Source organism: Mandrillus leucophaeus, unplaced genomic scaffold, assembly GCF_000951045.1.
Source record: "Mandrillus leucophaeus isolate KB7577 unplaced genomic scaffold, Mleu.le_1.0 Scaffold298, whole genome shotgun sequence".
Taxonomy (NCBI): Eukaryota; Metazoa; Chordata; class Mammalia; order Primates; family Cercopithecidae; genus Mandrillus; species Mandrillus leucophaeus.
In genome coordinates this window covers 2,981,028-3,006,252 of record NW_012103120.1, presented here as the reverse complement: position 1 = coordinate 3,006,252, position 25,225 = coordinate 2,981,028, and the positions used below count along the sequence as shown (strand labels likewise).

General features: G+C 35.4%; 1 protein-coding gene across 2 annotated transcripts in view; it reads right to left on the bottom strand.

Annotated features, from left to right (window-relative positions):
* COG5 (component of oligomeric golgi complex 5) overlaps positions 1–25,225 on the bottom strand; it is a 362,534-nt gene that overhangs the window by 209,276 nt on the left and 128,033 nt on the right. For both annotated transcript variants that reach the window (XM_011986381.1, XM_011986382.1), the window contains exon 7: positions 3,658–3,788. In XM_011986381.1, the coding sequence (XP_011841771.1) occupies positions 3,658–3,788 (131 nt within the window). The remainder of the gene's footprint in view (positions 1–3,657; positions 3,789–25,225) is intronic.

The following is a 25,225-nucleotide window of genomic DNA, read 5'->3' as shown; positions in this document are numbered from 1 at the left end:
ACAAACTACCATCAGAGAATACTATAAACAACTCTACTCAAATAAACTAGAAAACCTAGAAGAAATGGATAAATTCCTGGACATATACACTCTCCTAAGACTAAATCAGGAAGAATTTGAATCCCTGAACAGACCAATAACAGGCTCTGAAATTGAGGCAATAATTAATAGTCTACCAACCAAAAAGAGTCCAGGACCAGGGATTCACAGCTAAATTCCACCAGAGGTACAAGGAGGAGCTAGTACCATTCCTTCTGAAACTATTCCAATCAATAGAAAAAGAGGGAATCCTCCCTAACTCAATTTATGAGGCCAGCTTCATCCTGATACCAAGCCTGGAAGAGATACAACCAAAAAAACAGAATTTTAGACCAATATCCCTGATGAACATTGATGCAAAAATCCTCAATAAAATACTGGCAAACTGAATCCAGCAGCACATCAAAAAGCTTATTCACCATGATCAAGTGGGCTTCATCCCTCACATGCAATGCTGGTTCAACATATGCAAATCAATAAATGTAATCCAGCATATAAACAGAACCAAAGACAAACACCACATGATCATCTCAATAGATGCAGAAAAGGCCTTTGACAAAATTCCACAGCCCTTCATGCTAAAAACTCTCAATAAATTCGGTATTGATGGAACGTATCTCAAAATAGTAAGACCTATTTATGACAAACCCACAGCTAATATCATACTGAATGGGCAAAAACTGGAAAAATTCCCTTTGAAAACTGGCACAAGACATGGATGAACATACCATGGATGCAGCTGGAAACCATCATTCTCAGCAAACTATCACAAGAACAGAAAAAAAAAACACCACATATTCTCACTCATAGGTGGGAACTGAACAATGAGAACACTTGGACACAGGAAGGGGAACATCACACACTGGGGCCTGTCGTGGGGTGGGGGGAGGGGCGATGGGGTAGCATTAGGAGATATACCTAATGTAAATGACCAGTTAATGGGCGCAGCACACCAACATGGCACATATATACATATGTAACAAACCTGCACGTTGTACGCATGTACCCTAGAACTTAAAGTATAATAAAAAATTAAAACAATAAAGATGTAATAACTTTAAAAAAAAAAGTAATTGAAACCCAGCTGCATCTCAGAATCGTAAATTTTGGTTACATCAATCTTACAGTTGTCTGTGTTTTGTTTTGTTTTGTTTTTGTTTTTTAAGAGCAATGACAAGCCTAGGCATAGAAGTAAAATAGGGATAAACGTTGCATGGTCCACAGATGGCATTTTGCTGTGCAGGAGTAGTAGAAAGGCAAAGGTGAGAGAATTTGAGGGTATCATCAAGAGCAATGGTTCTTGGTACCAGATCTACTGAATCAGAAATTCTGGGTGTTGGGCTCAGCTGTCTGTGTTTAACCAGTCCTCCCATCAATTCGACGCATGGTGAAGTTTGAGAATCATTAGTTAGGTGAATAGTTGAAGAGACTCATCTTTGATCAATTTAATACAAAAAAATAAGTAGAGCCAGAGAAGGGGACAGATATGAGGTTGACAGAGTAGAAAACCATCGAGTAGTAAAGGCATTTATGCTATAGATGACTTAACAGACTGATGGTTTTGTTTTGTTTTGTTTTGTTTTTGAGATGGAGTTTTGCTCTTGTTGCGCAGGCTGGAAGGCAATGGCAAGATCTCGGCTCACCACAACCTCCGGCTTCCAGATTTAAGCAATTCTCCTGCCTCAGCCTCCCGAGTAGCTGGGATTACAGGAGTGCACCACAACGCCTGGCTAATTTTGTATTTTTAGTAGAGATGGGGCTTCTCCATGTTGGTTAGGCTGGTCTCGAACTCCCAACCTTAGGTGATCTGCCTGCCTCGGCCTCCCAAAGTGCTGGGATTACAGATGTGAGCCACTGTGCCCGGCCAAGAGACTGAAGTTTTAGGTTAATAAAAGAATTATGACTTATAACAGGAACAAGGGAGTGGGAGGGCAGAAAAAATAGGAATCTACAGTCAAAGGAAGAGACACTGGAGACTTAGACCAAATGCTAATGACAATATTCAACATTAATAAGGAGGGAAAGATACTGAAATAGGATGGAAGGGAAGGGCACTAGACTCAAGTTTGGGCTAGTAGATGTCAAACTACTGTGAGCCCAACATGTAAGAATAACCACCTCCATAGGTATTGGTAACATCCACGACGATGAGATTTAGAATGGAGAGAAAACAGTACTGCTGAAGTCCTAGAGATGGCAGACACAAAAGGATTAGGAGATAAAAGCAACCATATGAGGAAGAGGACAATATGTTATAGAAAATAAATCCCCTGTATAAAATCCCAAAAAAAGGCATAATTCTTATAGGATGGAGGGCTACAAAGTCAAACCCAGACGCCACTTCTTTAGGAAGGCAACTGCCCTTTCTTGTTTTGAAATTCAGGGCAAAATGTTTGATTAATAGAGTTATCTTTTCCTTCTCTTTTGAGGATCTAAAAAAGGCATCTTCTCTTATTTAATGTAGAGAAATACTCTATTTTTTTTTTAAACAGTGTAAGAGTTCCATCCTTATACGGAGACCTAGAGTTAAAACATAATTGACCAAACAACTAAAAGTAATCTCTAATGTTAGAAGTTAGAATAATAATTATTTTTGGGGAAGACAGAAGAGAGTAAAAATTGCGAGAGAGGGCAAAGAAACTCTAGGAGTACTGGTAATGTCCCATTTCTGACTTGGGTTTTGATTTCACGGGTATGTTCACACTGTGGTATTCATTCTATATGAAAGTTTATGATTTGTCCACTTTTCATTTTGCATATAATATTCAATTTTAAAAGAATAACTGCCTGATTCAGTTATATTTTAAAAATTACAACTATTTAGGAATCAGAAGTCAAGTACCTTCCTGATTTAGAGGCTACTTAAAGAACAGCACATTAATAACATTATTTCTGCCTAATATAAATGCACAAAATGAAATTCCTGGTTTAGAGGATATGAAAAAACTCTAAGTATTAATAATTATTTTGGAGCCCAATACGAATGGAGAAAATACCTGGGTATAATACAAGGGTAGATTTAAGATCTAATTCTAAGTTGTTGAATCTAATACATCAATACCTTTGAATTTCTTCTAATTCAGAAAATTAAGCATCAGGAAAATGATACCCTAGGAGAAATGTCAAGTCAAAAAATTTTAAAATTATGGCATAATGATTAAGATTGAAAAGTTCTGGGACTAGAGTGATTAAAATTTGAATCCAAACTAATTTACTAGCTATGTGATTTTCAACAACTTATTTAAGTTCTGTTTCTTCAACTGTGAAATAAAATTAACAATAATACCAATCTTACTGGGTTGTTGAAAGGCTTAAATGAGGAACCACGCTTTAGACAAAGCATGCATGGTCAGCTATCTATCTATATATGCACATCATAAAAAATACATTTCATGTTATATACATTATACATTAGAAACATTAGGTCTATTTTTAAATTAAATATACTGAACATATATTAAAATTTCCCTTAACTATGACCTATTCTCTGATTTAAATTGTAGACATACTTTCTCAGTGATAAAATGAAGACATATATTACTTATTTGAACTCAAAGTCAAATGTTCATCTGTATTATGAGACATTTTTTCACATTAAAAAAGTCTTATTTTTATTACCTGAGTCTCCAAACCCTGCTCTAGTAGGCGCTTAGCTTGATTTTCCACTTCAAGTCGGGCTCTTGCAATAAAAAGTAGGTCATTTTCTATCACTTCTATTCCAGAAAGATCTATTCCTTGAGAAAGATAATCTGTTTAAAACAAAAACACACACATTCAAATATTTCAATACTGAATAAATATCAAGGTATTAAAAGACGTATAACTTCTCAAAAAAAAAAAAAGGCTATTAAACAGGATTGCCTTTCAAAATCCATATTTTAAAAAATACAGTTTCCCAAATATTTTCTATTTAATAAGTAATTTATGCTGGAGTTAAATGCTCCAAATAAGACAGATTTGGTAAGACAAGAATAGAAACGATGATTATTACAAGTTTAAGGAAATGTCAAGAGATCACATTTAAAAGTGTCAAATTTAGTATTTTAAAGTAAATAAATATTCTCATATTTTCAGAAAATTCTCAAGATGCAACTACAGTTTTTTTTGCTGCTGCTGCTGTTGTTTTTAAGAGATGGAGGAGTCTCAATACACTGCCCAGGCTGGAGTGTAGTGGACTGTCACACATGTGATTATATTTCACTATAGTCTCAAAGCTCCTGGGCTCTAGCAGTCCTCCCACCTTAGCCTCCCAAGTAGCTGATACTACCAGTACCTGGCATCACACCCAACTATTTTCTTTTTTTTTTTTTTTTTAAGAGACAGGGTCTCTCTATGTTGTTCAGGCTGGTCTCAAACTCCCGGCCTCAAGTGATCCTCCCATCTTGACCTCTTGAGTAGCTGGGCCCCAGTATTTTTAAAAGCAAAAAAGAGGCCTTCATCACATTGTAAAACCACCACCAGCTCCCACCTCCCCAGTTATCCAAACCACATTTACAATTACTCACCTTAAAAAGTAACCAAACAACATGCTAGATTTGCAGTGCAAAGGGCTCTAACAGCTCGGAGGGAGAAAGGTCTATATTATTTTAGTTACTAATTATTCCACAAACCTACTTTTCAGTAAGAGACATGTAGCAACAGAGGAAAAAAAAAAGAAAAGAAATGTAGTAACAACCCCCAGCATCTGCCCCTCACCACAGAAGAACAGAGGGATTATGATACTAAATTTTCCCTTCCCATTTATCTGATGCATACAATCACTATCAGTGGTACAAGTTTTTATACGTCTGCTCTTTGTTAAGCACATCTAAAGACTGGAGCCAAGAACAAAATGATGATGATGATTCTAATAACAATGACTAGCATTTTTAAAGATGTAGCATGTATAATACATTAAGCTAGATACAAGGTATATATTACTTTAATGCCTGTTATTTGTAATTTTCTAAACAATCTTGCTAGAAATATCATCATACCTAGATGAAGATACTAAAACCCGAAGAATTTAAGTAATCTGAACAAATTCACTTGGCTAGTAACTGGTAAAGCAGAATTTAAATCCTGGTCTTTCTGACACAGTCTTTTCAGTAGATAATCCCAGGCCAATCTGAAGAGCCTTGAAAGAAAAGAGCTTATATTCAAAGAGTGAGTATTCTTCCAATATTCTTCCAATTTGCTCAGTAAAGGGTAAAGATGTAAAAATCGTAACAGATATAACTCTTCATAAAATTTGCCCAGGTTAGAACAATGAAAGTATTAAATAACTAGTTTAACTTCTAAAAATATGTAAATTTTAAAAAATATATATAATGCCAAACTTTGAAATATGGCAGCATTACTCACATCATGACAATTAAACCTTAATAAATGTGGAGTGCACAGCCAAAATTAACTTCCTAGCCACTTAATACAAATACCTGTTGGATCCCTTCATATACCACAACAATGAAGCAGGAAATGAAATTATCTATTTGAATTTAATGTATTTATCATCTCCTTAGGAGAAAACTATGAGACTACTGCTTTTAGTGGAAAAGAAATGATATTAATTATCTCTTGGTGTACTTAACATGAGAAATATTTAATCTACTAGATTAGATAAAAGGGAGTTCAAGCACATCAGTCATTTCACTAGGCTTTCAATATTCTAGTCAATAGTACACATGGCTACCAGAATAAACATTCTGGTATATTCTAGTTTATTATAGTTGTCCTTCCATTCATGAACCTCTGGCTTCACACTGACTAACATGTTCTCCTATTTTGCAATAGAAAATGTCTTTATTGATTCCAAAATCCTGACTGTCCCCTCTTTTTCTTCTTTTTTTTCTTTTTTTTTTTTTTTTCTTGAGACTCAGTCTTGCTCTGTTGCCAGGCTGGAATACAGTGGCACAATCTCAGCAAACTGCAACCTCTGCTCCCTGGGTTCAAAGTGATTCCCCTGCCTCAGCCTCCCAGGTAGCTGGGACTTCAAGTGTGCACCACCATGCCTGGCTAATTTTTTGTATTTTACTAGAGATGGGGTTTCACCATTTTGGCCAGCATGGTCTTGATCTCCTGACCTCATGATCCACCCGCCTCGGCCTCCCAAAGTGCTGGCATTACAGGCGTGAGCCACCGCGCCTAGCCCACTGTCCCTTCTTTTACTAGCCTCCTGCTTTGTTTAAAAGAAAACAAAAAGAAGTACAACTATAGTTTGCTAAAGAATTCAGCTATGCACTTATGTTTCACAACAATGTTAGCACTAAATTATTTATTTAGAAGAAACCAGATGAATGAGAAAAGCACGTTATGAAATGGGGTTGGTGCTGGAAGTTGAAAGAAATGAGGAGGGTAAATCTTCACGCTCCATAATGGGGAGTCAAAGAAGTTAAAAATTAAAAAGTATAAATATAAGCAGATTATTTACAGATATGGAGGCAAATACTAAAATAATTAGCTGAAAAAGACTGAAAAGTTTGCCTCTGAGAAAGAGTAAATGAGGCCAGGAAGAGGGCGGAGCATTGCCATTTTTAAGAAACCTTGTAGCTATTTGAGTATATTACACATGTATAACTTTCATAATAAATAAAACTAAATTTTAAAAAGTAAATAGAAGTTAAGAAAAATAATACCAAAAATTAAAATAAGGTGGCTAGCCTACTAGAAAAAAAAAAAAAAATCACATCCTCTGAATCAATGATTCTGCTTCTGGGAATAAATAATAATTTTTAAAAAGAAGAAAAAGGTGAATATATTTGAGCAGGAAGGCATTTATTACAGTGTTCATTGCAACAGTAACACACACACATAGGGATATATGTACATGTGCACAAATGTATATATGTGCATGTATATATACACACACGTATGTATATATAAATAGCAACATTGTAAGTTAGTAAAAACTAGTTTGGAAAACAATATGGGACTATCCGATAAGGTTTCATATATGTATCCCCCATGACCAAAATATTCAATTCCTAGGCACCTACTACAGAGATGTTTTTATATACGTGTATCAGAAGATATGTACAAGAATGTTCATAGTAGCACTTTTAAAAACAAAGCTGAAAACCCAAATAACCATCAACAAAGGAAAAAAAAATGTGTAATATATTCATCCCAAGTACTACTATAGAGGAGTAAAAGGAAACAAATGACAGGTATATACATATGGTATAAATATCAATAACAATGAATCTCAGTAGCACGATGTTAAGGAACAAGAACAAGTTTTAGAAAACACACACAGCAACAAGTAATTCATACTGAGAAATATAAGGCTAAATGATATATTATTTGGGATACACAGAAACACTAACAACATTTGGAAAAATTAAGTAGCAGACACTATGTTACTTTAATACACTAATTCTTAAATTTAATGGGCAGTATTATAACTTATATATGTTAAAAATGTGTTTTTGCATTTGTGTATTTTCCCATTAAATGCTAAGTATGAACCAATGGCACAGAGTATAACACTTTTAGACAAGGACTTCACAACATTTACTGTAAGTGTTTTGATATGTTCCCCCATCAAAATAGACTGGCCATGTCAAATAGACATGGATAATAAAGTAAGACAAGTCAGTTAAAATGTATAATGTCTGGATGGGATTAACAGCAGATGGGACATTATAGGAAAAGCAGAACATATTACCTCAGGGAGAAGAGTTTAATGCAAAGATTATTAACTGGTAACTGGAAAAAAGCTTTTAAGATAAGACCATGTTCATTAAAGATATTTTAGAAGTCAGAGAAATGTTAGAAAGAGGGGAAATTATATAACCCTATAACACAGAGGCAACTACTGGCCAGTGGAGCATTGGAATTTGCACAGCAGTATCTCAGAAATTTATGAATCTCCAAATTCTCAAGTAACAGAACAATAGCATATATCCTCCTCCTGGTATTTATGTGAGAAAGTGCAGAGAAAGGAAAAACTGATGTACAGGGTCTGGGCAGCTGGCTACAGTCACCAACAAAAGTGGCTCCCTCCTACACACCAACTTTATAAAGAGCACCATACAAATATATGTCTCAGAAGCAACCTTCAGATGTTTCTAAAATACTTAAAACCTTGATTGAGCTTAAAAGTAAATGTCCACTATATTCTTTTTAAATCCATTCTTTTAAAATTTTACCCATGAATTCTTTTGCTCTTATTATTTGTAGTTATACTCATTTACAATGTCTCCTTTATTAACTTAATGTTACATACATTTACCTACCCTAAAACAGTCCTTATAAAAATATCAATTTTTGACAGCTCCCGATATTTATCAAACTAATGACCAAAATTTACTTAACCTTCAGTTTAAGATGGAATATTTGTTATCACAAATGACTACTTTAAACATCTTTATAAAGATTTTCAATATCCAGAATTATTTTCTTGGGAGAGAATCAAAGACAATTATTGGATCAAAGTAACACTTTAGCTTCTTGATACAAATTATCAAACTACTTTTCAAAATGGCTATACTACTTTATATGCTTTTTCCAATAATCTATGGGTATAATTGAACCACAGATAACACTGGATATTACCACTGTTTTTGAATATTATATATACTTCTATAAGAAATATGTTTTTATTGATAGTCTAATCTGATTTTTTAAGTTATGAAGCTGAATACTATTTACTAACTATATTTCCTCTTGAGAATTTCTACATAATTTTTGCTCCCTTTTTGTCTTAAATAACTTTGTATTGATTATATGATAATATTCCCTGTTTGCCTATAATATTTGCTATGAGTATTTTCCCAGTTTGTTGATTTTTATTCGTTTACATATTATTTGAGGCCATTCTCAGAACACAATCATAAAATTATCTAAAAAGCTTCACACACTTGATTCTTCATCACATCCCTGCCTGATTAAGAAATTCAGACTAAAGTCTGTCTTTTACAAAAGCAAATATCAAAATATAAAACTGTGGTTTATAGAGGGTTATCTAGAAGACTGATGAACAGTAATCTGGAAAGATGCTTTTTTCTGATCCGTTCAACAAATTTTGTATCTTTGAAATTAAAATACATTATATTGCAAAGATTAAGATTTATCACAACAACCACATTTGAACTGTTTATGAAGCATCAATCTTCTTGGCTACAATCATATCAGATATTCTACAAAGAACATAGCTACTAGAGAATACTGAGATAAATAACAAATTTAAATTAAGACAAAACAAAACAAACAACCATTAAATAACACCAAACAACATGAATGTTGTAGGGTTATAATATTGACAGAAGTAATTTATCCAATCAAAAATGAGATTTGCGCTTTCCACATAATAATGTTCCAGAAGTCACTTAAATCTAAGGTAGTCCAGTTTTTAAAAATTGCTTTAAAGATACATCCACACACAGACACATAAACATACACAGAGTCATAGCTTTTTTTTTTTTTTTAAGTTTCATTAAAGAAACCTTAGAGAACACAGAAGTTAGAGAAAAAGTCATCCAAAATTCCAAGGACAACTACATATCCATTTGATTTTCAGTTCATTACTCTAGAAGCAAATAGTGTTTTATTTTTATATTTGTATTTTTAGTTCTGCTTTGTTTTGTCTGAAATGGAGTCTTGCTCTGATCACTCCAGGATGGAGTACAGTGGCACAATCTCTGCTCACTGCAACCTCCGTCTCCAGGGTTCAAGCGAATCTGCTGCCTCAGCCTCCTGAGTAGCTGGGATTATAGATCATGCCACCATGTGCAGCTAACTGTATTTTTAGTAGAGACAGGGTTTCACCATGTTGGCCAGGGTGGTCTTAAACTCCTGAACTCAGGTGATCTGCCTGCCTATATTTGGAATACTTTAATCATATTTAGGTAGATATCTTAAATCTGATGATAAAACATGTCTTTGAAGAAAAATATTTTAAAGACAATTTTTGACATATAATTGCAGAGTATTGCTAATAACGTGTAATATAACTGAAAACACAATAAAATAAAATTATAAGACAAAAATTTTAAAGTCGTATTTGCACAAAAACACAAATGGCTTATAGAGAACAGAGAACATAATAATGTGGGCTTAAAATGTGTAAGATTTTAATATGTGATAGCCTAAATTAGACGAACAGAAAAATTATAAATAAAAGCTTTTCACAATATACAAAACCAATAATTGAAAAAATTTAACGAATATAATGCTTATTCCAACTAAAAATAATTTCTTAACCTTTAAAAAATGAATGAATTACAAAAAATATTTTGCCACCGATTATTTTTTTCTAATAGTAAAAATAAAATCAAAAGAAAAAGAGAATGGAGAAAGTATGCATATCAAATGAAATAGAGAAAGGCATATCATCAAAAACACATAAAGAATTTATTTATTTATTTATTTTTGTGAGATGGAGTTTCACTCTTGTCGCCCAGGCTGGAGTGCAAAGGCGCACTCACAGCTCACCGCAACCTCCACCTCCCAGGTTCAAGTGATTCTCCTGGCTCAGCCTCCCGAGGAGCTAGGATTACAGGCATCTACCACCATGACCAGCTAATTTTTGTATTTTTTGTAGAGACGGGGTTTCACCTTGTTGACCATGGCTAGTCTCGAACTCCTGACCTCACGTGATCCGCCCGCCTCGGACTCCCAAAGTGCTGGGATTACAGGTGTGAGCCACTGTGCCTGACCAAGAGTTTATAGTTTTAAATGGGAAGATAACCAAAGGCTATTAAATAACAAGTTCATATAACAGGATAACCGTAAGTCTGTATTTGAAAACCTATTAAACCTTTTTAATAATCTTTGAAATTAATCTTTCCATAAAATGAAATAGTAAATATTCACTGAAACATCTTCAAAATATGTAAAAATACATTTTAATTGAGTTATTTCTTACAAAAATTTTACAGAAAACAGGTACATCTTTTCAGAGACCAAGTATTATGTGATAGAAAGAATACAGAACTAGAAATGAGAACACCTGTGCTTTAATTATGTTCAATTCTATTACCTGAGAAAAATCACTAAACTTTTCTGAGACTCAAACAGTGAAGATTAAAAAACCTATGTTGCTAACCAAGTAGGGTTATGCGCATCAAGTAAGACAATATGCATGAAGCATGTTTTGTAAACCATAAACAACTACATGTAAGTTATTATTAGTTATTATTTTCATAATAGGATATTATTCTTTTGATGGGGATAGGGAGAAAGAGGACCCAGAAGAACATGCAGAGATAATCTTAAGGAGTTCAGGTATTACAGAAAACAAACACAGGTTAAAATGTGTTTTTTTTTTTTGAGACGGAGTCTTGCTCCGTCGCTCAGGCTGGAGTGCAGTGGCGCGATCTCGGCTCACTGCAACCTCCGCCTTCCAGGTTCAAGCGATTCTTCTGCCTCAGCCTCCCAAGTAGCTGGAACTACAGGTGTGTGCAACCACACCTGCCTAATTTTTTTGTATTTTTAGTAGAGATGGGGTTTCACCATGTTAGTCAGGATGGTCTCGATCTCCAGGATGATCTCGTGATCCGCCTGTCTCGGCATCCCAAAGTGCTGGGATTACAGACGTGAGCCACCGCGCCCAGCCTAAACTTTGTATTTTTCTAACTAGTATTAATTGATACCATCACATAAACTATGCACAGAATAGCCTCAGGCTTAAGTAAACCCCTTTAGCCTAATCTTTATATTTCAAGTCTAAAGCACTTCTCAGGGCATGTTCATCTTTCTTGCTCTTCAAAGTTTCATGGAAATTTAGAATCAAAAGTCTTACTTCTTTTTTGTGTCTCTCACAAAAGGGGGAAGGAAAATATCTTACTATTAAAAATGAGAATTAATTTTCCTTTCCTAAGTATCACTCTGTGTCTGTTTTTGCTACCACAAAAAATTGCTCAGAGCCAATGGAAAGAAAATACATTGTCTATCTGTTCCTCTGGGCACCATTTTTCCTTTTTTCCTGACTTTCTAACTATGGTACTGTTGATATGACATTATAGCTTAGAAACATGAAACCTCGTCCCCGCATCGTCAACAGAAAGATATTTCAGGTCCTTTATTTAATGCCTACCTTCCAATCAGTACCTAGCTAGAAATAACTGCCAATATCTCTCCTTAGATGCCCTAGTTTACATAAAATCAGCAGGGATATATAAACAATGACCACCACCATAAACTAAGGGTCTAATTGACACCTACAGAGCACTCCACCAAGCAAAAACAGAATACAAATTCTGTTCAACTACACATGGAACATTATCCAATACAGACCACGTTCTGGGTCACAAAGCAAACTTTATAAATGTAAAAGAACTGAAATAATACAAAGTATGTTCTTTGGCCAGGCACAGTGGCTCATGCCTGTAATCCCAGCACCTTGGGAGGCCAAGGCAGGTCAATCACTTGAGGTCAGGAGTTCAAGACCAGACTGGCCAACGTGGTGAAACCTCAGCTCTACAAAAATACAAAAAATAAGCCACACGTAGTGGCGGGTGAAGCGGAAGCAGGAGAATCGCTTGAACCAGAGGGCGGGGGATGGGGAGGTTGCAGTGAGCTGAGACTGTGCCACTGCACTCCAGACTAGGAGACAGAAGGAAACTCCGTCTGAAAAAAAAAAAAAAAATTGTTCTTTGATCATAATGGAATCAAATTAGGAAATTTTCTAAATCTTGAAAATTAGTACATTTTTAAACAATCAAGGGATCACAAAGGATCTCTGAGAAATTTTAATTTTGAATTGAGTGAAAATGAAAATACAAAATCAAAATCTGTAAGATGCAACCAACGCAGCAGTTCAGAAGGAATTTAATAATATTGTGTGTTTTTAGAAGAAAAAAATGTGTTATTAGAGAAAGGTCTCAAATCAATAATACAAACTCCTGCCTCAAAAAACTAGAAAAAAGGTAAAATAAACCCAAAGTTAGAACAGAATAAAGAAGAAGAAATCAATGAAATTGAAAACAGGAAAAGAGAGAAAAATCAAACCAAAAGTTGACTCTTTGAGAACATCAATAAAATTTGTAATCTCCTAGTAACACCAACAAAGAGGAAAAGGAAGAAAACAAATTACTAATTATATAATAATATTCACTGTTTGCCTATCATATTTGCTATTTTTCCCAGTTGGTTGATTTTTAAGTTATTTGTTTACATATTATTTCTTGAGGCCAACATGGTGAAACCCTGTCTCTACTACTAAAACTACAAAAATTAGCCAGACATGGTGGCATGCACCTGTAATCCTAGCTACTCAGGAGGCTGAGGCAGCAGAATCGCTTGAACTCTGGAGCAGAGGTTGCAGTGGGCTGAGATTGTGCCACTGTACTTCAGCCTGGGGTGACCAGAGCAAGACTCCATTTCAGACAAAGTGAAACAAAACTAAAAATACAAATAAATAAAAATAAAACACTATTTGCATCTAGAATAATGAACTGAAAGTCAAATGTATATGTAGTTGTCCTTGGAGTTTTCGATGACCTTTTCTTCTCTAACTTCTGTGTTCTCTAAGGTTTCTTTAATGAAACTTAAAAAAAAAAAAAAAAAGCCATGACTCTGTGTATGTTTTTGTGTCTGTGTGTGGATGTATCTTTAAAGCAATTTTTTAAAAACTGGACTACCTTAGATTTAAGTGACTTCTGGAACATTGTTCTCTTTGACTTCTGGAACATTATTCAGTATGCGGAAAGCCCAAATCTCATTTTTGATTGGATAAATTACTTCTGTCAATATTATAACTCTTATAACCCTACAACATTCATGTTGTTCAGTGTTATTTGATGGTTGTTTGTTTTGTTTTGTCTTGATTTAAATTTGTTATTTATCTCAGTATTCTCTAGTAGCTATGTTCTTTGTAGAATATCTGATATGATTGTAGCCAAGAAGATTGATGCTTCAGAAACAGTTCAAATGTGGTTGTTGTGATAAGTCTTAATCTCTGCAATACAATTTATTTTAATTTCAAAGATACAAAATTTGTTGAACGGACCAAAAAAAGGCATCTTTCCTCTCCAGATTACTGTTCATCAGTCTTCTAGATAACCCTCTATAAACCACAGTTTTATATTTTGATATTTGCTTTTGTAAAAGACAGACTTTAGTCTGAATTTCTTAATCAGGCAGGGATGTGATAAAGAATCAAGTGTATAAGTAACAGGAATTAAAAAGAGGATATCACTATGGACCTCATAGGCATATCATAGTGGAAAACTATAAATAGTTGAACAACTTAGAGAAACGACCAGAGCTAATACAAGATTATCTGACTCGATCTATAACATTAAGGGAACTGAATTTGTAGTTTAAAACATTCTGAATAAGAAATCGACAGGCCCAGATGTTTTCATTATCACTGAAAAAAAGAAATCAATTATATACAATAAGAGAGGGAACACTTCCCAAAACTAGGGAAAAAAAGAATGCAACAGAACATTCTCTCTCAACAGATATACACGAACATCTTCAAAACACTAGAAAATCTGATTACCGTAATACAAAAACCAAAGACGTTACAAAAAATAAATTTAAAAAAATAAAAACCTACAAAATAATCTCCTCAGGAGCAGAAATGCAAAAATACCAAGAAAATGTTAGCAAACAGAATCTTGCAACACATGAAAATAATAATATGCCATGACCACGAGGAATTTCTTCTGGGAATGCAAGGAAGATACACACTGATAATTTAGAGATGTTTACTATGAACCCTATAACAACAAACTAAGAGTTTATAGCTAACAAGTCAACAAATGAGGTAAAATTTAAAAATAATGAAAAGAATGTGAGAAACAATGAACAGATGACACAGATAGCAAAATACTTCTAGAAAATGCAAGGTAGAATGTAGGTTAGTGAGACTGAGCGTGGTGGCTCACGCCCGTAATGCTGACACTTCTGGAGGCTGAGGCTGGCAGACTGCCTGAGCTCACGAGTTTGAGACCAGCCTGGGCAACATCATGAAACCCCGTCTCTACTTAAATACAAAAAGTTAGCCGGGTGTGGTGGTGCGTGCCTGTAGTACCAGCTGCTCGGGAGGCTGTGATGCGAGAATCACTTGAACCCGGGAGACAGAGGTTGCAGTGAGCTGAGATCATGCCACTGCACTCCAGCCTGGGCAACAGAGCGAGACTCTGTCTCCAAATAAAAAATAAATAAATAAAAAATGTAGGTTAGTGGTTCCCTGGGGAGTAGAAGGGTTTTCAGAGAAGGGTGGAAGGGAAGTTTCACATGGAAACTTTTGGGAGTGATAAATATGTTTATTATATTGATTATGTTGATGCTTTCTCAGGCCTATAAATAAATAAAAATGTATAAAGTTGTATACTTTAAACAAGTGCAGGTTATCGATACCAATTACACCTGAACAAAACCGTTTTTGTTTTTTTTTTTTTGAAAAAAAGAAAAACTGCAAAAGAAATATATCAAACAGAGCTATGGGGTTTATTCAACCCCCGAAAAAAGCATTTTCCCTCTTCACTATACTTATGAAAGACATCAAAAAGGATTTTCTGTTTCAAACAGCCATTAAATGCCTATATGCTAAGCACTGTATAAAGATGGAAACAGGTATCAATCCTACATTTACATTATACCTTTTCTGACAGACCAGAAAACAGAATTATAAACTAGTCTGTCCCCTATCCCAAATCCTGAATAATACCCTTATATACATTAAAGTGTTTTGTTCCCAAAGAGCTAAAGATGATCACATAATTCTTAATTATGGATACTAGAGGGTCTGCTTCACTCAGGTCCAGGCACTCCAAAAAATTAAAAGCTTAGTGGACACTGACTTTGCAATGTATAGGGAATCCTAGGGTAAACACAAAATTAAGTAGGTACTTTACCATAGCACTCCTCAAAACCATTACTGTGCACAATGAACACCCGAAAGAAGAATATAATATATAACATTTCCCACATCTATTTATCCACAGGATACCATCCATCCCCCACTTTTTTCCCTTCAGATTTTTCAAAAGATCCATGGAACACACTTAGAAAAAGCCCATGGAACACACTTAGAAAAACACAGTGACTACTTCATACTGGTTTAGATGCAATACTAAAAGAAATAAAATCCATATAAATCCAATGAAGCCCTTTGTTTACTCCTTTAAAAATCAGGTCAACAAGGGATCTTATTAAAATAGTATAAAGCACTTACAAGCAGTAATACAGGGGTGAGACTCTGTCTCAAAAAAAAAAAGATGAAGAAGATACACATCTATTTATATCCAACTCTCCTATGAAGAGTTCCCATTATATAAAAATTAATGACCACAGAATCTTCACCTACATGATACCATAGTAACTTCTAGACAAATTTTTTATTCTATATCTGAATTTTACTTAAAAAAAAAACAAGAAATATTATATAGGTATTATGAGAGTCACATATCCACAGTCAGAAGAGTCCTTACTATGAAGAAATAACATGAAGATTATTAATGGTAATTACTAAGGTGTGCAAATTTTTTAAAGTTAACTCAGAATATCTACTCTCTAATCCACACATTACAAACGCAATACACTGATGCAAAAGGTTAGAAGAACTACATGGGGTGATAACACAGTAAGTCATCAGAAGTAACAATAATAATAAACATTCATATAATGCTTACTATGTGTTATGTGTTGAACTGTGTCTCCCTAAAATTCGTATGTTGAAGTCCTAATTCCCAGTACCTCAAAATGTGACTTTATTTAAACATAGGGTTGTTGCCCCTAATTCAGCATGACTAGCATCCTTATATTATAAAAGGAGGAAAGCTGGACAACAATACCCACACAGGCAGAATGCCATGTGAAGACAAGGGCAGAGACAGGGGTAAAGTTTCCACAAGCCAAAGAACTCCCAAGACTGTCAGCAAACCAGAAGCTAGGGAAGAGGCATGGAACAGCTTCTCCCTTATGCACCTCACAAGGAAGTAAACTTACTGACATCCTGATTTTGGACCTTAGTCTCCAGAATTGTAAGACAACACATTTCTGTTATTTAAGCCACCCAGTTTGTGGTACTTTGTTAGAGCAGCTCAAGCACTACAGACCCTATGTGTCCAGACATTGTTACAAGAGCCTGTATATTACTCATTTAATACAACTCATTTAATACACTTATCTGCTCCACTTTACAGATGATCAAACTGAGGCACACAGCAGTTAATTAACTTGCCCAAGTTCGTAATTACTAAGGCAGCATTTGGAAAGTGACGCAAATGGTTTTTGTCTTAGTTCAGGCTGCTATAACAAGGTACCATAAACTGGGTGGCTTCTAAACAACTAAAACTTATTTCTCACAATTCTAGAAGCTGGAAGTTCAACATCAGGGTACCAACGTGGTCAGCTTCTGGTAAGGGCTCTCTTCTAGGCTGTAGGCTTGCATTCTCACGTGGCAGAAGAGAGCAAGAGGGCTCTCTGGGATCCCTTTTTCAAGGATACTAATAGCATTCATAAGGGCTCTATCATCATGACCTAGTAACTTCTCAAAAGCCCTTCCTCCTAATATCATCACAATAGGGAGGTTAGGATTTCAACATATGAATTTGGGGGAGACATAAACATTCTGTCCATTGCAGTGTTGTTGCTAGAATAGCCCCATAGTGTAGCTGTGTGTTTCAACTGTCTGGGGCATTCAGATCAAAGTTTGATTCTCCGGACCTGTAAAACTTTGTTCTCTTTATACATTCTAAAATCTTATAATAAATCTTTTCTACTTAAATTAGGTATAGTAGATTCAGTTGATCTCAACTAGGAACCCTAACGCCAGTAAGGAATTGGAGTTCTGAGAAAGATGAAGTACTTAAAGAAACTGACAATGGTTGCAGCCCCAGAAAAATATCCGAGTAATCTCTGACTGCTATTCAATATACGGGTTTCAAGGTTTGTACGACAGCAGTGAAGGGCCAATCTGACAAACCTGGCCACAAAAATCAGTTCCTCTGGTCTTGTTCATCTATCTGATCATAAATACTTTATTGACCTCTCTCCAAAAGTAAGCCTATAGATAGACCACACTGGAGTCCAGCTGAGGAGAGGAGGTCATGAGGTAAGGAAAATAATGGAGGGTTCCAAACTACCATGGACTTCAAGAGAGGTGACTAGAGATTAGCAACTGAGATTTGGCTTTTCCTATACGTCAAAATTTACATGGCCCAAACTTGATAATTTCTTCTCTTATTCACTGTTCTTCACTAAATTCCCTTCATGTTAGCTCCCTGTGAAAACACTGCACACACAAATTATTTCACAACTTGAGAGTTAAATACATTTTAGGACAAAAATATACTACTCTTCTATTATGGATTGAATTGTACTACGCAAAAAAAGATGTACTGAAGTCTTAACCATCAGTACCTCTAAATGTGACTTTACTTGGAAACAGGGTTTTCCCAGGTGTAATACAGTTGACACTGGATTTTCCTCGGTGACTTTTGCCAGCTGGACCACCTCCAGCTGGTGACGCCTCCACTGAAGTCTCGCTCAGTCCCAGGCCTGCCGCAGGAGACACCCTGCCCACTCAGTCCACTAGGCTGTGCCTTGCTTGTGCACCAGCTCAGCCTGTGGCTGGGCTGGGACTGCCCCAGCCCACCCATGTTACAGCTCATACCCATGTTCAGCAGTTCCCAAGTTCTTGTCCTGCATCCAAGAAGAATGAGATTACACTGACCATCAAAGGGTGAGAAGGGTAGAGAAGAGTGTTACTAAGCAACAGGACAGCTCTCAGCAGAGACGGGATGTGAGGGTGGTCCCCCACTCCAAGTCGGGTGTCTCTCCTTCAGTGTGGCTGGGTCCGAAGCTTTTATGGGCTCAGAATAGGAAGTACGTGCTGACTGGTTTGTGAGTACGCAAAAAAGACTAAAACAAAGGCACCACTCAAAGGTGGGCTCGACAGCATAAAAATCCAATTAGCAAAGTGTAAGTATATGTAAAACAGGTGAAGGGTAGGGATCAATCAGAGGAAAGCACACCAAACAGAAGAGAGGTTCTCAATCCAGTATATGGATTTATCCAAGACTTGTAGCTTGGCTTTCAGGCTTTAAATTGTCTTTGGTTTGAAGATGGAGTTTTACCGGGGACCTGCCCCTGTCTGCTAAGGATTTGTCTGCCTCCTGCTACTATCCTAGTTAAAATAAAGGTAAACTGGATTAGGGTGGCCCCTAATCCAATGACTGGTGCCCTTATAAGACATCTTATAAGGAACATTTGGACACAGCCACAGAGAGGAAAATGCCATGTAAAGACACAGGGACCTAGGAGAAGGCCATGTGAAGACAGAGGCAGAGATTGGAATGACACATTTATAAGTCAAGGAACAACAAGAACTGCCACAATCACCAAAAGCTACAGGAGGCACAGAAGGATTCCTCCCCTAGAGCCTTCAGAGAGAGTATGAAGGCTCTGTTAACACCTTTACTTCAAACTTCTAGCCTCCAGAACTGTGTAAGAATAATTCTGTTGTTTTAAGGCACCCAGTTTGTAGTAATGTGCTGCAGTAGCCCTAGGAAACTAAAACATCTTCTCTCTGTTATATTCATTTTTTTCTATCTTCCGTGAACCCCCAATTTAGGCCTGAAGCTATAGACCAAATGAGTTAACTGAGAATTGAAGTCAATGAAGGTTCCACATGCAGAGCAGCTGCAGGATAAGCTCTTTAATCTTCTACACAACATTCACTGGCATATGACCAGAAAGTTCTCATATTTTCTTAGCTTAAGAGCTCTTGAGCTACTAAATACAATTTTCATAATGAATGAATATGCTTATAAAGAGGAGTTAGGAAGGTAGAACAAAAACTATACTGGCTTGAAGCATGGGCATCAGATATTTTGCTAAATAAAATGGAGGTCACCATGTCAATTCCACATGAGCATTTCCTGTCAGTCTGCTGTTAAGAAAAGCCAAGAATGAGTGTCTGACAATCCTATTGTACAATGAAAGATACTAAGTAACAGAATATTACTAAGAGTACCACTTAAAACTTAATCTAAAATATTTTAGCTGCCCCTTACTACAGGGAATCTTTATGGAACAACCATATTTTACTTAATCCTTCAAAGGAACTAAATAAAATATCATCTTGGAAGAGTAGCATAATATGGATCTGACAGCTCAGAGGGAGTAGAATGTTACCATATGTCTTTTTAATTTTAGCCATTCTTGGGGGTGTAAAGTGGTATATCATTCTGGTTTGATTTGCATTTTCCTAATGACTAATGATAATGACCACCTTTTCATGTGCTCATTGGCCATTTGCACATCTTCTCTGGAGAAACGCCTATTCAAGTCCTTGCCCAGTATTTTTTTTTTTTTTTAAGAGATGGTGTCTTGCTGTGTTGCCCAGGCTGATCTCAAACTCCGGGAGCTCAAGCAATCCTACTGTTTCAACCTCCAGAGTAGCAGGGTCTACAGGACTGTGTCTGGCTTTTGCTCAGTTTTCAGTTGGTGATGTGGTTTGGCTGTGTCCCTACCCAAATCTTATCTTGAACTGTAGCTCCCAAAATTCCCACATGTTGTGAGAAGGATCTGGTGGGAGTTAATTGAATTATGGAGATGGGTTTTTCCTGTGATAGAAAATAAATCTCATGAGATCTCATGGTTTTATAAAGGGGAGTTTCCCTGCACAAGTTCTCTTCTCTCATCTGCTGCCATGTGAGACATGCCTTTCACCTTTCACCATGATTATGAGGCCTCCCTAGCCACATGGAACTGTGAGTCCATTAAACCTCTTACTTCTGTAGATTGCTTATTCTCGGGTATGTCTTTATCAACATCATGAAAATGGACTAATACAGTTGGGTTATTCATCTTTCTTGAGTTGTAAGGGTTCTTTATATATTTTGCATGCAAATACCTAGTGTCAGATACATGACTTACAAACATCTTTTCTGATTCTGTGGATTGTCTTTTCACTTTCTTGATAGTGCCCTTTAATGTGCAAAAGTTTTAAATTTTGATAAAGTGTAATTTATCTCACTTCCTTTTGTCACTTGTGCTTTTGTTGTTGTATCTCAGAAACCAAGGTCACAATAATTTCCTCATGTTTTTATTTAAGAAATTGTATGGTTTTAGATCTTTAGGTATGTGATACATTTTTAGTTGCTTTGTTGCATGGTATGAGGAAGTGATATATATTCATTCTTTTGCATGTAGATACCAGTTGTCCTAGGACAATTTTTTGAAAAGACTATTCATTACCAATTACATTGTCTTCACATTCTTGTTAAAAATTAATTAACTATAAATGTCAGAGTTTATTTCTGGACTCTCAATTCTATGCCACTGATCTACATATCTATCTTTATGCCATTACCAGACTGTATGAATTACTGTAGCTCTGTACTAAGTTTTAAAATCAGTACATGTAAGTCCTCCAGCTGTGTTCTTTCTCAAGTTGATTTTGGCTATTCTTTTTAGAATTTGTTTTAGCTATTCTGGGTTGCTTGCATTCCAGTATGAATTTTAGGATCATTTTACAATTTCTGCAGCAAACACCAAGTTGGATTCTGATAAGGACTGCACTGAATCTCTAGAACAATTTGGGAAGTGCTGCCATCTGTGCTAGGCAGATTAATGTACTCTAAGGATATCCAACATCCTAATCCTCAGAATTTGTGAAATGCTACCTTACATGCTAAAAGGAACAGTGCGGATATGCTATGGTTCTTGAGATGGGGAGGTTATCCTGGATTACCTGGATAGGCCCTAATAAAATCACGAGTGATTTTATAAAATAAGGCATTGGGAGATCTGATGACAGAAGGCGGCACTGGAGAATGGAAACAGGAGGAGAAAAGGTGATATGATGCAGGGCCATGAACCAAGGGAAGTGGACAACCTCCAAAAAGCAAATCAAAACAAAAAAAAAACAAAAACAAACAAAAAACTATCTTAGAGCCTTCAGAAGGAAGCAGCTCTGCTGACAATTTGATTTTAGTCCCTTAAAACTCATTTCACACTTCTAATCTCCAGACTTGTGAAAGAATAAATCTGTGTTGTTTTAGGCCACCAAATTTATGGTAATTTGTTACAGCATCCCTAATAAACTAATATACCCAATACATCCTCAGTGTGTCTGCACATAACAACAGAGTCTGATATAAATGTAGCAAAAATAAAAATGACTGAAATTTGAAAATCTACAATTATGTCAAATAGTTTTATATCCTTTAATAAATAATTGATAAAACAGGTAGACAAAAAATTAGTAAAGATATCTGTAGAGGGAGATAACAGAAACATGGCAAAAGTTTTACAATTGGTAAATCTAGGTTATGGGTAAGGGGTGTTTATTTTACTATTCTTTCGACTTTCTCTAATTTAAAACGTTTTAAAATAAAAAAATGGGGAAAAATCACTGAAGTATAGAGAATATATGAAAGATAATCTATTTTTTATCTGGGGCATCATCAAACTCTATCATCTTACCATTCGATTTTATTATTTACTAGAAAAATCCTATTTGCCACATTGATTTTTTTTAAAAAATTTTAAGACAGGGTCTCGTTCTGTCACCCAGGCTGGAATGCAATGGCACAAACACAGCTTGTTGTAGTCTCAACTTCCCAGGCTCAAGCCTCAGGATACTGAGGCTCAACTTCCTCTCACATCAGCCTCCAATGTAGCTGGGACCACAGGCATGCACCACCACACCTAGCTAATTTTTTTTATTTTTTGTAGAGACAAGGTCTCACTTTGTTGCCTAGGCTGGTCTAGAACTCCTGGGTTCAAACAATCAGCCTGTCTCAGCCTCCCAAAGTGCTAAGATTAAAGGTACGAACCTGCCCAATCAACAGTGACTTTTAAATAAAGGTCGGCCTGCAAATATAGAGTCTAAAGAACTGCTATTTTAAACAGGAAGTGTGTGTGTGTGTGTGTGTGTGTGTGTGTAACATTTTATTGTAAAAATATCATGAAAGAAGACAGAATGGTCCCTTGTACCCATTACTGAGTTTCAACAATTATCATCATTTTGCCATTCTTATTTTGTCCATATCTATCTCATGTGTTTCAATGCTTTGGCATAAGCATTAAGTCTTAAGTACAAAAAGAATAACTGAAAAGAATATGTCAAGTGAAAATCGAAAAGAACATTTCAAGTAAAAAGACCACAATGTTCTATAAAAATAACTGCTCTATAGTAAACTAAAGTTGAAAAATTAAACACAGAGAGGTCAGACTAAACATTGCTGGGTTAAAATAAAATTCAAACTGATAAAATAGGCTGCAAAATATTTTCGCAATTCAAGAGTAACTGATATACAAAAGAGAGGGGAGTGGAAGTTAACAAGATAGTACCACCTAATCCTCTAAGGACATGAACTTAGGATACTGAAATAAGAACGTGACATAAGTACAGACCAGAGGAAAATACAATAATGCTTAAAAACTCAAACGCAGTCATTTCCATGTAAGAATATCAGTTAACCAAAAATTACCATTAATATCAAACTGGCCTTATAAAAAAGCTGCCTCTACATGAAAATAAAGTCTTTTCTACTTAAAAAATTCTAACTAGGAAGAAAAATGGGGATTTCTGAAGTCATATTCTATTTATAGTACATACATTCTACCATGTACTATAAAAAGTCCAAGGATGTACCCATTTTCACACACACAAAAAAATTCTACAAAAAAATTTCTATTTTTTTCTATTCATCATAGTACTGGAAGTCCTAGCCAGAACAATTAGGCAAGAAAAGAAATAAAAGGCATCCAAATTGGAAAGGAAGAAGTAAAATTATCTCTGTTCACAGATGACATAATCTTAGATATGACAAACCTTATAGATTCCACATCATAAAAAACTGTAAAAATAAATGAATTTAGCAAAGTTGTAGGATACTAAATCAACACACCACAATCAGTTGCATTTCAGTACACTAACAATGAACAATCCAAAAAGGAAATTAAGAAAATAATCCCATTTACAATTTTAGCATTAAAAAGAATAAGACAAGAATAAACTTAGAGAAAATAAAAAGGCAAAAGACATGTATTCTGAACACTACAAAGTATGGCTGAAAGAAATTAAAGACAACACAAAGAAATGGAAGATATCCCATGATTTTGAATTGAAAGGCTTAATACTGTTAAGATGTCAATACTACCCAAATTTATCTACAGATTTAATGCAATCCCTATTGAAATCTCAATGGCATTTTGTGTGTGTGTATGCAGAAATAGAAAAAGGCATCCTAAAATTCATATGGAATTTCAAGGGACCCCAAACAGCCAAAACAAAAGATGGAAGTTTCATAGCTGCTGGCTTCAAAATATATTACAAAGCTACAATAATAAAACTTGTCTGGTACTGGCATAAAGACAGACATATAGACCAGTGGAACAGAGGGCCCAGAAATAAACCTTCACATGTAAGGTCAAATGATTTTTGACAATGGTGCCAACACAATTCAACAGGAAAAGGACAGTCTTATCAACAAATGGTGGTGGGAAAACTGTATATCCATATGCAAAACAATAAAATGGTACCATTACCTTAGCTATATACAAAATTTAACTCAAAATGGATCAAAGACCTAAACTAAGAGCTAAAGCTATAAAACTCTTAGAAGAGGCATAAAGGAAAAATTTCATGGCATTGAATCTGGCAATTTCTCGCATACTGACACCAAATCACAGGCAAAAAAAAAAGTAACTATAAACTGGACTACATCAAAACGTAAAACTTCCATGTAAATACCACAATTAACAGAGTGAAAAGGCAACCTACAGAATGGGAGAAAATATTTGCAAATAATATTTCTAATAAAGGGTTAGAATATATAAAGAAATCCTACAATTAAGAAACAAAAAAGCAAATAACCTGATTTTTAAATGGGCAAAGAATATAAACAGGCATTTCTCTAAAAATGAGAGACAGGTGGTCAACAAGCATATGAAAAGATGTTCAACATCACTAATCATTAGAGAAATGCAAATCAAAATCACAATGAGATATCACCTCACACCAGTTAGAACGGCCACTATTAAAAAAAATACACAAAACAGAAAATAACAACTGTTGCAAGGATGTAGAAAAATTGGAACCCTTGTGTATTGTGTCTAGAAATGTAAAATGGTGCAGCTGTTATGGAAAATGATATAGACCTTCCTGAAAAAACTTAAAATTAGAATCACCGTATGATACAATAATCCCATTTTGGGGCATACATCTAAAAAAATGGAAAACAAGCTCTCAAGGGAATATCTGCATATCCATACTCACTGCAGCTATTATTCAAAA